The sequence below is a fragment of the Misgurnus anguillicaudatus genome, chromosome 21 (genome assembly GCF_027580225.2).
Source record: "Misgurnus anguillicaudatus chromosome 21, ASM2758022v2, whole genome shotgun sequence".
Taxonomy (NCBI): Eukaryota; Metazoa; Chordata; class Actinopteri; order Cypriniformes; family Cobitidae; genus Misgurnus; species Misgurnus anguillicaudatus.
The window spans coordinates 50507495-50522333 of NC_073357.2; the positions used below are offsets into that span (position 1 = coordinate 50507495).

Sequence of the window (14839 nt, forward strand, 5' to 3'; positions counted from 1 at the left end):
TTAACCCAACTCCTGGGTTATTATACCCCATGGTTGCATAACAACAACCCAACATTGGGTCATTTTTGACCCAGCACGGGGTAATTTTTAACCCAGCACGTGTTCTGTCCAATATTTACCTATTATGGGTCAAACATAACCCAGCCATTTTTAGAGGGTTCTGCTAAACACAAGAGGAAGATATTTTGAGCAATGTTTGTAACCATATGTTTTTTAAGCACCATTGACTTCCATAGTGGTGTTTTTTCCTTCTATGGAACTAAATGGTGATTCTGTTTTATGCTTCATTACAAATATATTTCTTTGTGTTCAGCACATTTGTAACAATATGATATTAAGATGATGACAGAATTTTCATTTTTGGGTAAACTATCCCTATAACCCATTGGCTGGGCTCATCCCTTTTTGACCCAACGCTGGGTTGAAAGTGTACTAACAAATATCTACATTCCCTTAAACTACCTGCAAAGTCTTGTTGAAGGCCTCTTTGACTATGTCAATGGCAAACACCATTTATAATGTGCATGCTTGGTTATGCATCATTGCTCACCATGAATGCAAAGTATTCACAGCTAAGGGCATATCTGCTTTTTTCCACATTACTCTGAATGCAGCTCTTATACATCACGGACACTGCGGTGTGTATAATCAATAAAAGGCTTTGCTTCTATTGCCTAAATATGCAGTCTTTTAATGTATTTTGTGGTCAAGTACATTGTGCCAGAAGTAGTCGTGCTTCATTTTTAAAGCCACTGCAGGTAAATAAGGTGTGCGAAAGCAAAGAAAAGCTGAATTCCTCTGTTTGTTGTGTTAATGGAGATTAAGCAGAACCGAGGCCTGCATGTCAGCCAGCAATTCAGGTGCTTCATACCTGGCATACCTGTGGCTTTGTTCCTCTGTCAGTGAGCATCACGCATGGCCCATTCTCCACTCAGAAACGGGCAGAAGACGTTTCTACCAGTCATATTATACTAATCTTTACATTGAACGAAAGGCTTGCTACCACAAAAACACAAGTTAGAAAATCTTGTTTCCATGCTGAACGGGGTGAAATGAAAGAAGGACATTATTGGTTTGCATAATGGGTATAACAATCTTTTGTGTGGAATGCTTTTAATACCATTAGGCTATACATTTGGATAGTATAAGTGCATGTTTAGTGGTGTAATAATAAGTAATATTTTTAAACATTTCAGTAGTTCATCAGGTAGAGCATAGTAGTTCATGACGTTCCAAGTACATTAAAAATGTAAAAAAAAAAAGAGATTATTATGTGTAGTTTGTATAACCTTATTTACATTGTTCTATGTGTAAATTGTATGCTAATGCTGAAATGGCATTAAGAAATGTATCAAATAAACACATTTAACTGCTGGAACGCACGCAATCCCAAATATCTTTTTTTTCAAAAACAAACATAAGTGGGCAAATCTTGTAAACACTGAACTTCTTACCAAGTCTGGAATGTGCCATGCACTACCTTAAATAACTGCACAAGTGATTGAAGGGAAATTGTGGATGATTGTAAACGTCTCAGGAAAGAATGTCTGCCTCTCCCAGCCATCCCGTGATAAGTGTGAAGAGATGTGGGAGTGCTACAGGTTAACATTTTGGCCGTACATGTGCCGCTTACGCAACGCACGCCTTTCGAACCTTATTAATTCCACAATTACACTTAAGGACAGCGCAGTAAAACGGAAAGGCTGCTCACGCATAGCGCACACGGGGATGCGTAAACGGTGCCGCGCGTAAATCTCCGGAGGCTGTTGCTTTAAGAGGGAGAGACCCTCACTGACGCGCGCCCGGTATGCAAACATAAATTTAGCGACAACGTGTTCTTCGGCCACAAACATTTGGAGGCAAATATGACGGGACACGTCTTCATCAGAAACTGTTTTGCACGAGCCAGCAAAAGTAGACAAGAGGAAGGAGGCTAGACGCGTCCAGTGTGGCCATTTGGCACCGTTCACTTCAGACCGCGAAGAATTGAATTCAACCCGGCGGTATTGCGTTGAAACATGACCAGAAGAGCGCTGTTGGTTCTCATGCACTGCTTGTGTTGGTTTAAGGTACGAGCACGACACACAACTGTCCTAAACTTGCATGAGTGTATTTGCGCGTGGCATTGACTACTGAGGTGACTGTTCTAATGAATCAGATGTATGCATGTTACAGCCAGAGCCAATGGTCATTTGAATGTGATCAATCAATGTAAACAGCCAAAGTAACGTTGTTTGTTAACATTTACAGTTTGTAGCATTTCCATTTGTTACACAACAAATGTTAAACTCTAGATTTTTAAGTTTATTTGTCATATGCAAAGATGACAGTGACAGTTTGTACACTATGCACGTAGCACAATATTATACAATATAAACAGCAATGTAAAATGATAAAACAAAGTTTAAAATAGGTTACTATATAGTTTATACTGTATAGAAATATACTAGCAGATAAACATACAAAAATGCATGTCCAGAAGTGCATGTAAAAACTTTATTTTGTGCAACTACTTTTTAAATGCACATAGAACTTGAAGGCTAAAACATGAACATCATATCCTGATAAATTGCTTTGCTCTGGATTAAGTCATACAACATATGATGATGAACATGCACCACTAATAAGCAGTTGCTAAATACCACAGCATGGGAAGATTTAGATTGCGGTCTGTTAGAAGGCCAACTAGTGTCTGTCAGTCTCATTAAAAGATGATATGTATTCCCAGACAACTGGACGACACCAGGTCTGCCCTATCTAGGACTGTTGTCGTGGTGACTGCACACTTTACACTATAAGAGGGGAAACAACCTCCCACTGGGCTTAAATCAGTGCTAGGACTTGACGTCCTGTACATCCCAATCCAGATCAGTTTTGTTTATCTGTCTGGAAATGAACGAGCCTCTGAATGGGCTGTGGTTAGCTGATCCTGCATCAGTTGTAAAGGGCTGAGATGAATTAGGACAGACGTTTCGGATGGATGATACTTTTGCATCCACAACCGAATTTCTTTTGGCTTGGTCTCCAAAAGTGTAGGTCTGTACCCCATGTAAATGTGGTGGCAGTGTTAAAAAATATAATGCACATAATATGTTGATGTATCATGCAAGTTTAGTGATTCTGAAAAGCAACCAAATTAAATAAAAAAAGTTTTTTTTTTGCCTTACTAATTATCCCACAAGCCACTTGAAAAACATTCTCCCACACCGTTGCTTCCTCCTGTGTGTGTCATTACTCAAGCGAGCAGACTCGGTCCTTTAGACGCTTTCTATTCATGCCTCTATCCCCACAAAGAGTCACTGGAGAGGAGCCGCATTGCTTTGCTATCAGCAGGCCAGGGAATACTGAGCGCTGTGTGTTTATGCGTTTGCGTGTGGTGCATAGCGTTACTGTCTGTTTTATGCTAGTCTGTCATTCTAACCGCAGGTCCCCGCGGAACGAATAGACCCTTGTTGTTGACATAATAATGTTCTCTTAGTGATTCCCCGCTGGCCTTGTTGACCTCGCGATTGTAAGTTCTTACACTCCCCTCATTAAAGCGAAGCTTAGCAAATCCTTCACTATCAGACCAAAGCCCTCACTTAAAGGCTTGATGTGTGCGTGTGGGTAATGCAGGCACCACAGTGTCTTCAAAGGCTCTATGGCATCCCTCTCTTGTCCAATGTCAACAAGCTCACAGCAAAAGCACTTTTGACACATAATTGGCTCACACAAGGCAATTGAAATAAAACAAGATCAATGTTTGTTGGTTTTTCTCTCCGTCGGCATGCACCTTCTGTCCGAGAATGTAGCTTTTCTAAAGAATGATTGACGGGAGGTAAATTGAACGTTTTTGTGCGTTATCTGTTGTGGATTGTTCGTGTTGTAAACGAAAAACTTTCCCAGAGCTGATATAACAACGGGAATAAAGGGAGTGATCCCTCACATCAATGAGATTTGTTCCAATCCTTAATGCTTTAATGCTCCAAAACAAATGCTTTTCCCAATGCTTTTTTGCTTTGCGTTCCTATCCAAAAAACTTTTTAAGGCTTCCTTATTTCTCTCAACAACCTAGTTGTTCCCAGATAGATTTAAAAACAGGACGTTAGTAAATAAAAAGGGGGATTAACTTATTGTCCGGCCCTCACCTGTATAACTTTAAACTTTCAGGTGCAATTTCCTGGACAGGGTTTAGATCAATCCAGGACTAGGCCTTAGTTATATTAGGACATTAAGTAGTTTTCCAAACCTTACAAAAAACATTACTGATGTTCATCTTGAGACAAAACAGTGGCACATGTTAAAGGGACATTCCACTTTTTTGGAAAAAAGAAAAGTGTCTCATTTTCCAATATGCTTGTTTTCCAACTTCCCTAGAGTTAAACATTTGATTCTTACTGTTTTGGAATCCATTCAGCTGATCTCCGGGTCTGGCGCTAGCACTTTCAGTATAGCTTAGCACAATCCATTGAATCTGATTAGACCATTAGCATCGCACTAAAAACTGGGGCGTGGTAATCAAAGGGGCGGGGCATACGCGTCATGATGATTTTTTATTTTTTTAAACACTCAAATAAAACTTAATTTTGAAGAAACTATGACAGAAAATGAACACATACTAGATTATTAATAAATTAAATGTTTTACCTTTAATGGGAATAGCTGCGTGATGAAGTGAAACTAAGGGTTAATAAACACAAACTAAAGCAGATGTTGTAAAACGTCTGGCGAACGATGATAGATAGCGCAAAAATTGTAAAAACGGATTATTTCCCACTATTAATTACATTATCTTAAAGTAGTGTAACTACTGTAGCATGTAAATAACGCACATAAATAGCGTGAGCAAGAGCGCTCAACAATTATATCTAATCAACAGGCACGTGAAACCTAGCTAGCAGGTTGCTCAAACAACAAAATCACCAGCTAACTTTTTTTGCTGCGAATATTATTATTTTTATTTTTTTGAACGACCTAGTTAAGGTGGTAGGTTTTCCCAGCTTAGGCGGTCCGCCTGAACTGAAAAGTGCTGCGGGAAACCCTGTTATTACGCCAGAATGAGAGTATAGTTCCTAGCCATATCTGCCTAAAAAATCGCAGATTAAAATTTTCCATAGGTCTTAGTACACGATGTAACTACAGAAGAGTCAAGTTTTAATTAGGAAAAATATCGAAACTCTTTGGTTATTTTTTAGCGCAATGCTAATGGTCTAATCAGATTAAATGGATTGTGCTAAGCTATGCTAAAAGTGCTAGCGCCGGACCCGGAGATCAGTTGAATGGATTCCAAAATGGTAAGAATCAAATGTTTAACAAAACATGGAAAATGAGCATATTTTCAAAAAAAGTTGAATGTCCCTTTAAGATATGTCAGTACAGGAGGATGTCCATTTTAATCTGGGACTAGGATAAGCTCTGTCTGAGGAAACTGCCCCTTAATGTAATATACTGTCTGTCATAATATTTTGATGTCGCTTTGCTCAGTTTCGAAGTGAGATTTCTCAAACATTAACACCATCATTGATGTCTCAGTGTATCCCAAATGTCCCAACCGTCTGCTCAATTCTCAATAGTTGCATTTGTTTTCTTGTGTACAGAAGCATTATGTGACAGGGAGTGGTAAGTTTACAAGCAACAAAATGCTTTGGCTTTGACAAAAGGTGCAGTTCTGGACTGAATCTTGTCTGATTATTAACTGAAGGAAACGCCCGGGATCTTGCTGACATATCTGTCCGTTATGAATGAAGTCGGGAGGGTGAATGGTTTCTTTTCTTTCATACTGGACATCCTTTTGGCCAGACAGGCTCTGTGGATGAAGGCCAGTGGGTTTTATCTTGGTACAATAAGGAAGCATTGCAAAAGATAAAACATTAGCCTAATGAGACGCAGGCCTCGTACATGAAAATTATAAATACTTTTGGAATGAAATAACTGGCACGACGGGTATTGTTGATTGTTGGTATTGGCAGTGTGAAGCACTATCCATCTAAAACAGATTTTGCGAGCTATACTCTAATGACACATATTTGTTTTTACAAACTCATAGAGACCTTGAAGACAGTTTGGCAAACGATGCCTTTTAAAATTGCTCTCCAGCATATTAGCAATAACATGATACACAATAAGACTTTGTCGCATAGCTTTTTGGGGTTTTCTTTATTTCTTTTACTGAATTAAGATTGTGGTGCCTGCAGAGGAATGTGTTGCCAGCAGCAGTTTTTGTAATGATTATGCATCGAATGTCATTTCTCAGGATTGCCCAGCAGAGGGCGTTCAAACAGCAGATGGCTTTCACATTCAAACCCACAAAAACAGAAGGTTATTAAGCAACGCAAAAGGTTGTTGGTTCAATCCCAAGGAACACACATGTGGACAAAATGTATACCTTAATGCACTGTAAGTCGCTTTGGATAAAAGTGACTGCCAAATACATAAATATAAATGGTTCATTTTTATTATCATCCTATATTTTGTCTTCTTTGAATTGTTATCCTATCTTTGTCTATTGTAGTTGATATTTAGTTGCACGTACTGTAGGAGGGCTGGCAGCTGGCATCTGACACTTGGATGAAATGGTTTGGGCTCTGTTTGTATTTTCTGGTATTATTGTGCTTTGTTGTTTATTTTCCACCCTTGTCCTATACTATAGCATTCCTGGACTGAAATTGAAAACTAGTGAACTGAAAGAGTGAGGTCACAACACATCATATGGTTCACAGATTGAGAAACAGTGAATCCTTTAACTGTTCTCTTTCTGAACTAAACTTCATTTCTTTCAGTTTGTGTGTGTCTCTGTGTGTGTGTGTGTGTGTGTGTGTGTGTGTGTGTGTGTGTGTGTGTGTGTGTGTTAACCACTTGTGCCAAGCCCCAGTTTTGGATCAGGCTGATGCGCAATCTTTAGGGAAAAGTTATCAGCACAAATTGGTGGAAAACTATTAACTCTACATACCAGTGGAGAAAGGAAATAATCAAAGACTTGGTAAATGGCATGGATCAGTGATAAGACGTCAGATAAAGATGCAAGTGCAGGTGCATAAAAAGATAGCAATACTTTAAAGAAAGATACAGTAGAAGCAGAAAGAGGATGATTGCATGAGAGCATCAAACAGAGGTCAGGATGAGCGTTTAATTTGCTGAAGAAATCATCGCAGGAGTGAGGAATTTTGGGACATGAGGATGAATTATGGAAAGAACAGGTTTGAGATGGGGGAGTGGTAAAAGGGCAATAATGCACCAGCGGGTCACCACGCCTCGCTGGAGGGAACGTTTGCGAGGCTAATGAATCCTCATGTGGTTTGCACATCTGCTTCTTTCCGTCCGCATGTGCTTTGTGTAAACAACACTGCATGACTCTGCCATAGAGAGAGAAGGAGAGAGGCAAACACTTTTTAGCTTAGATATGCTCACTTGAATTTTCACACCCTTGATTCATTGTAATTTTACATTTCATGCGATATATTATGCTGTATATACATTTCATGCGGTATGAACTTAATATGTGTAAAAAATGCCCATGGACACTCGTAGAAGACGTTTAGCAGATGTACGCAACGAGAAGTAAAAACAAATACAAAGTTAACGTTTTTGAACACTGGCATTCAGAAGTCTGAGACCACTTTGAAAATCTAGATTCCAAATCTAATTTGTTTCTAAAAATAAACAAAATTTAAGGATTTCAAAAAATTTCTAACAAACCAATGTTGTGACGTAAATCGAAGAAGAAATATTTAGGTGGCTAAACAAATCACTAAATTCGTAATGTTTTTCGAGTCAGTACAAAAGGCCAGATTTTTTTTTTTTAACTGAACCTGTTTGGAGTCATGCTGGGATAACGGATCATCAGGTAAACATGTTTTCTTTATAGCAAAAACATACCAAAACTAAGATATTGTGACATTCAAATTTAAATTTGACTTTTTTACATAGTGGTGTGTTGCAAATATACAGTACTGTGCAAAAGTCTTAAAGGATTAGTCCATTTTCCCAAAAGAAAAATCCAGACAATCCACTCACCACCATGTCATCCAAAATGTTGATGTCTTTCTTTGTTCAGTCGAGAAGAAATTATGTTTTTTGTGGAAAACATTGCAGGATTTTTCTAATTTTAATGGACTTTATTAGAGCCCAACATTTAATACTTAACTCAACACTTAACAGTTTTTTTCAGTTGAGTTTCAAAGGACTATAAACAATCCCAAACGAGGCACAAGGGTCCCATCCAGCGAAACGATTGTCATTTTTGACAAGAAAAATAAAAAATATGTACTTTTAAACCACAACTTTTCGTCTAGGTCCGGCGCGACCTAACATAAATGCGTAGTGACGTACTGTAGGGAGGTCACGTGTTACATATATAAAACGCACATTTGCGGACCATTTTAAACAATAAACTGCCACAAAGACATTAATTAGTATCAGTTGACATACAACAACGTAGGAACGGTCCTCTTTCAAGACACTTGTAAACACTGGGGCGGAGTTTCGCGTTCGTCCTCTGTGACCTCTTGACGTCATGACTTATTGCGTGGGGTCAGCTGGCGCATCACGACCGGATCTAGACGAGAAGTTGTGCTTATCTGTAAGTAAGTGTATATTTGTTATTTTTATTGTCAAAAATTACAATCGTTTCGCTAGATAAGACCCTCGTTTGGGTTTGTTTATAGTCCTTTGAAACTTCCTTGAAAAAAACTATTAAGTGTTGAGTTAAGTGTTAAATGTTGGGCTCTAATAAAGTCCATTAAAATTAGAAAAATCCTGCAATGTTTTCCTCAAAAAACATAATTTCTTCTTGACTGAACAAAGAAAGACAACAACATATTGGATGACATGGTGGTGAGTAAATTATCTGGATTTTTCTTTTAAGAAAATGGACTAATCCTTTAAGCCCGGGATACACTGCACGATTATTGGCTGTTCCAGACGAAAGATTGCCAACGTGAAACAATCGTCGCGATTTCTGTGGTCGTGGCTCTTCGTTGGTGGTCCTATGTCGTGCAGTGATGGAGGTTTGGGGACGGCCGTTTTCCCGGTCTTGCGTCCGGGGATGGCCTGCGATGGTTTTCTGACAGTGTCAGAGGTTCGGCATGATCACAATGTGTTTGCTGCTACGACCTGCGCACCTGTATTTGTTTACCACGAGCGCATGCTGGTGACGTTGTGCAACGTGTGATGCTGCTGCCGAAGCTTCCGTGTCATCATCGTACAGTCTACATGCCTCTCGTACCCGAGTTTAAACGATACATGTCGCACAGTGTGATAAGGTAATGATCTTATAGGAGGGCAAAAATCGTGCAGTGTATCTATTAGATTTGTTGTTTTTGCATAGTTATAGTGATCATATATAATTGTTCTCAGTCTCTTTGATAGAATACATCCAGAAAATACAGGAAATGTGTATATAGTATTAAAAACTGTATAAATATGTAAACTGATTTGTCAAGTTTTTAGGGTAAACTCCCCTTCCACTTGAGCAATAGCAGGAAACTGCAGGATCTCTTAAACCTAAATAAAATTAAATACTAATTTCTAATTTTAAAGAATTTAGTTTTTTTTACTTTATTTTGCTCAAAAACGCTCAAGAGGTGTTTAGTGCCAAGAGAGGTCACACTAAACACTGACGATGCCTAAAGAAGATATTTAGTCTGTATCTTAACAAAATAGATTGAAAGATAAATGATTGATGGACATTAAAACTTCTAAAACAAGAAGTCTGGTGGTGGTGGCCTAAGACCTAGTTGTGTAATAAAAAAAAACACATATTGTAAGAAACATGCATTTTTACAAGGGGTCTCAGACTTATAGACCCAGATACATATCTAATTTGAGAGACTCACAGTTTTAAACAGCATTTTTATGACCGACAGTAACAGAGTTGATATTAGTGACCCATTTTACGAGACGATTGATGGCAGCTCAGTGTGAAACAGAGAAAATTAAGATAAAGTCTTCCCTCTTCTCCTGTATCCCAGTTATCACACCACATTACGGAGCACTGCCCTCCATCATATCTGACCTTTGACCCACACTTTAAAATATCCCAAAGATTTTCAGCCCCACTAATACCATCCCATCTGTTTGAACTCTGTAAAATGCTTCATCTCAGTGTTTACGACTTCTTCTAATCTAAACCTTGCAGACTTTTGCACAGAGCATTGCATGGATTTAATCGGCTTACGTTTGTTGAATTTTCACATGGGCATGTGTTTTGATGCATCACATTGCTGCAACTTTTAGTGCGAACGTATGAGGTAGGTCTCATGACCGTTGTGTGGCTGCTGTGCGCACCTCCGTGCCCAGACAGATCTTAAGGATTATAAGAAACCCCCCATCCACCCTCCAAATCCATATACGTGTGCTAGCATAGTCACTTTTACTGAGGGCTATCCTGTCTCTAAGAAAACCTCAGCTTTTGTGTGGTCCTGCAGCCAGGTAGAAAGGCCGTGGGAACCATAGAAAAACTTCATGAAGACTTTCACTTCTACATCTGAGAGGGTCTTAAAGTGAAATGTACAGGTCATAAAGATACAAAAAGGAACCTTTGAGGGGTACACACAAGTGACAAAAAGGTACAGTTTTGTACTTTTTTCTGACAGTGTACAGACATAATCACAATATGTCATTCAATATCATGTCAGAACGCACATTATAACCTATACCCTATTGCTAAAAAAACAGCCCCACTTAAACAAGGCACATTTTTCAATGTGTGGTATCTATACATCGAAGCCACTTAGATTCGAACACCTGAGGTCCAATCCGAGACCCGAGCGGGTTCGAGTGTAAACGTTTTACGTGTGCATTGGACATAGGTCGGGTATAATAGTTTGGGCCGATGCCGCTATTATCTCGTGTGAGTCCTTTTCCTCCTTCCTATCTCGTGTGAGTCCTTTGTAGCTGGCGGTAGGTAAATTTTTGTTGAGCCAGACCTGTCAATTAATTTTAAATGTACATTTTAGCGGTTACCTTGGTTTGGTTGTCAGATAACAAAGGAAAATAAATGGAGCAGTGGGCCAAATTAGTTGCGAGGCCAATGCGGTTTCTTTGTGATTGAATGGTGCATGTGGGACTGCATTTCAGTCGGGTACAGTCAGGTAAAAAAAATGCCACTGGTTTGGGTCGGACTCAGGTATAATTTTCTCAGGTTTGTCTAGGGTTGGGTCTTTTCTTAAAAAAAAAAGATGTATGCAGTATGCACGTCGTGTTCAGGTAAAAAGTGATTCGGGTCATTTCGGGTCGGTTCCTTTTCGTACCTTTATGGCCAGGTATACAACACATTGAAATATTATACCCTAAGGACCTATTGTGGGCATTATTATATCCCAAGGACCTTATGTTAGGAGTACACAAATTTAACTGTACCTTTTAAATAGGTCCAAAGAGGTACAACATTGTATATGTTTTGTATATTTGTAAAGGTACAAAACAGAACCTTTGGGTACCACCAAGTCATTAAAGGGACAGTAAGTAGGGTTTTAAGTGTTTTATTAATCAAAATCAATGTCTTTATTCATGTCCTCATTGGTGTCAAATAACCTTTGCTAGTGATCTGACATTTTTTTGTAAACTTAGAATTTCTTCTCTTTACTTACATTGAACGGGTAAGTCCAAGGAGGCTTCCGTCATACTGATAAACTGTAATAGCAGAGAGGGACAAAAAGCACTAGCCTACAAACGCGTTTCCACAACGCATTTTTATTCAGAACACGTCAACCAGCTGAAACGGATAAGGAAATCAGTGATTACATAACTGCTACCATAGTTGCACATGCATTTGGAAAGGCGAGGCGCTAGAGAGCACTATTCGTTTGAATGCAAAATACAATTTCACCACTAGAGGGCGGTAAATCCTACTTATTGTCCCGTTTAAAACGGCTTAATTCAATGTAAATTCAGCTTAATCCGTATTGACACAAGGTCATGCAATTTATAGATGTTTTTATTTGGCAACATTAAAACCTAATTAAGGGGCAAGTTTACGGACAAGGTTCAGATTAACCTGGGACTAGACCTAAGTTATATTGGGAGTACCTTAGAACAGTTGTTTTCAAACTGGGGGCCACGAGATGGTGCCAGGGGGGCCCCAAGTTTTATGACATTTTATAAAATACATTCATTTATCATGAATTCTGTGTAATTAAACCTAAAAAATAATAAGCCAACTAACCAACCGCACTACTAGGTATAATTTTATATGTTTTGTTTAATTAAAATATTACATTTAAAAACTGTTTTTGTCATAAATTTTCATTCGGGGGGCCGCGAAAAAATGCACTGTACAAAAGGGGGTCGCACGCTGAAAAAGTTTGGGAACCACTGCCTTAGAATAAACATTACTGGTGTGCAACTTGACACAAAGCAATGGCACTGATATATTTTAAGATATGTAAGTGCAAGCGTTTTTTAGTGAAGACCGCTTAAACAAGCTTTTTAGTTTTTGGCTAGATTTAAGCCCTGTCTGGGAAACCGCCCCAAATTGTTTCTAGATGCCTTAAAAAGAACTTTGAAGATGATTTTGTCTTAGTTATTGTCATTCTATAATCATCAGCCCTTTCATGCCAAGCATACCTCAGAGACGGATGTCATCTACTGTACCATCTCAGCCCGTATCGCTCACGTGCAGGTTTTGAAGACGGTGATCACAGAGATTTTGTCTCACACACGTATGGTCATGCACTGAGCAACCAAAAACAGCAGTCTTTGGGGTGTGGATAAGCAATTATCTCTACCTGTAGCTGTCCAGTTCACTACCCGTATGAACCTGTCATCTTCATACTCGTTTCTTTAGGCCTCCCTGATGACAGGCATAATACAGCACTGCCTTTTCATGTTTGTACCAGTTAATGGCCCATGTCATGTGCATAGTGGCTCAAGTGATTCTATCATGTTGTTATTTTTTAGGAAAATTCAAGTGTATAATGGCACAAGCCAGCACCAAGTGGACAGTTTTTGTGGTACATGTGGCAATGTGTGTAATTTTTGTGAACCACAAAGTAAATTAAAGGGCTTAAATCCTCACACTTACCCAGCCTACAGCAATTCAAAGTCTGTGTAAAGTCATTTCAGAGAATGCTCTAAACACATTATAAATGCTAGAAATGTATTGCTGAAACACGTTACAAAGACTGTGAACACACGATATCACAGCTGTCAATCATGACGTGACACCACTGTTTTTATATCATTAAATAACTAACTAAACACAAACCTATTTTAAAAACAAACATTTTACAGTAAATGACAGAAACCAGCTTCGGAAAAAAGATAATTGAAGTGTAATACATTTTTTTAGTTGGTCTCAAGTCCTATTGAATAACATGTGGAGGCGGGGTTTATGACCTATACTGGGACCAGTCACTGGGGGGAGATCGAGACGTTTTGGCTTCACTATTCAGGGCTTGTGCGGCACACTTGGTTTTTCCACATTTCTGGGTTCAGGTCAGAATTATTTTTTGGAGGGGGGCTAAAACGGTGGCTCAGTGATGCACTGAAACCACAGAGTATGGCCCCGCCCCTAACACAATCACAAGCATCCATTCAGGTTTTAGCGGTATTTAAAAGTAGAGAGAGAGGTTGCAGCTTGAGTGGGTGTGGCTTCAGCGCAGACAGCATTCAAGAGCAGATAATTATGCCTTATTTTATTTACTTGGTGTTTTTTAATCATTCAGATTTTGGTGGGTGTTTAATATCACACTGAGAACACATTTAGTATCAGATTTTACACAGATTTTAGTCTGAATAGTTGTAATAAAATTTTAGTTTGATCGTAAATCCGTGACAACATGGTAGAGAAGCTAATTCCAGTGCAAGACCCTTCATTCTATAAATATTTATCATCGTAAAATAAATAAATGCAAATGAATGAAGCAAAAAGTATGCATATATGACAAAAGACCGCCAACATTTTTGAACAAATAAAAACATATGGAGACAAGATTAAAAGTAATAACATTAAGTAATAAATTATTAATTTAATATTTATTAGTAATCAATTGTCAAGGAATACCCATAAAGTGTTAAAGGGTTAGAGATAAAGTTAAACAAAAAAGTTTTAATAATTTTCCCCTTACACACACAGTTTTGATTGGAATACACTGAAATACATTACTTCCCACGTGCAGGACGTGCGTGAAGTTGGCCCCCCACCCAACGCAAAACGTCTGCAAAATATGCTCAATCGTTTGTGCTCCGTTTGTGCTGGTTTGTGCCGCAAAAATTTTCGTTTGTGCTGCTTTGGTTTTTTAGATATTAAAAGAACATTTATAGGTCATACTGAGGTCACGTAGCCCCCCAACATGCTCCAAATTTACCCAAAATAGTCTTAAACGTTTGTGCTTCGTTTGTGCTGGTTTGTGCAGGTAAAATTTTAGTTTGTGCTGCTTCAATTTTTATAATATTTGACATTGAAATAAGGCGATGACGTCACTCAGCCCCCCCACATGCTTCAAGTTCACCCAAAGTATTCTTGTTTGGTTGTGCTTTGTTTGTGCTGGTTTGTGCAGGTGGGGGTTTCGTTTGTGCAGTTTTCGTTTTTTGGATATTAAAAGAACATTTATAGGTCATACAGAGGTCACTCAGCCACACACATGGCCAAAATTAACCCGAAATAGTCTTAAACGTTTGTGCTGGTTTGTGCAGGTAAAATTTTCGTTTGTGCTGCTTCGGTTTTTATAATATTTTACATTGAATTATGGTGATGACGTCACTCAGCCCCTCTCATGCTTTAAGTTCATCCAAAAACTATTCTTGTTCGATTGTGCTATGTTTGTGCTGGTTTGTGCATGTAAAAATTTCTTTTGTGCTGCTCTTTACAATATTAAAATATTAGAAATTAAATTATAGGCGATAACCAGAAATCAGATAA

At 38.6% G+C, this 14839-nt stretch overlaps 1 protein-coding gene across 2 annotated transcripts in view; it reads left to right on the forward strand.

Moving 5' to 3' along the window:
- The first annotated feature begins 1681 nt into the window (after nt 1-1681).
- The window catches only part of LOC129449733 (ADAMTS-like protein 1), a 174913-nt gene continuing 161755 nt past the window's right edge, over nt 1682-14839 (forward strand). The window contains exon 1 of one of the 2 annotated variants that reach the window (XR_008646165.2): nt 1682-2069. Coding sequence is in view for 1 of the 2 variants with exons in the window: in XM_055212099.2 (XP_055068074.2) it covers nt 2019-2069 (51 nt within the window). In the remaining variant the exon portion in view is untranslated. The remainder of the gene's footprint in view (nt 2070-14839) is intronic. The other variant, XM_055212099.2, reaches the window with a different exon arrangement.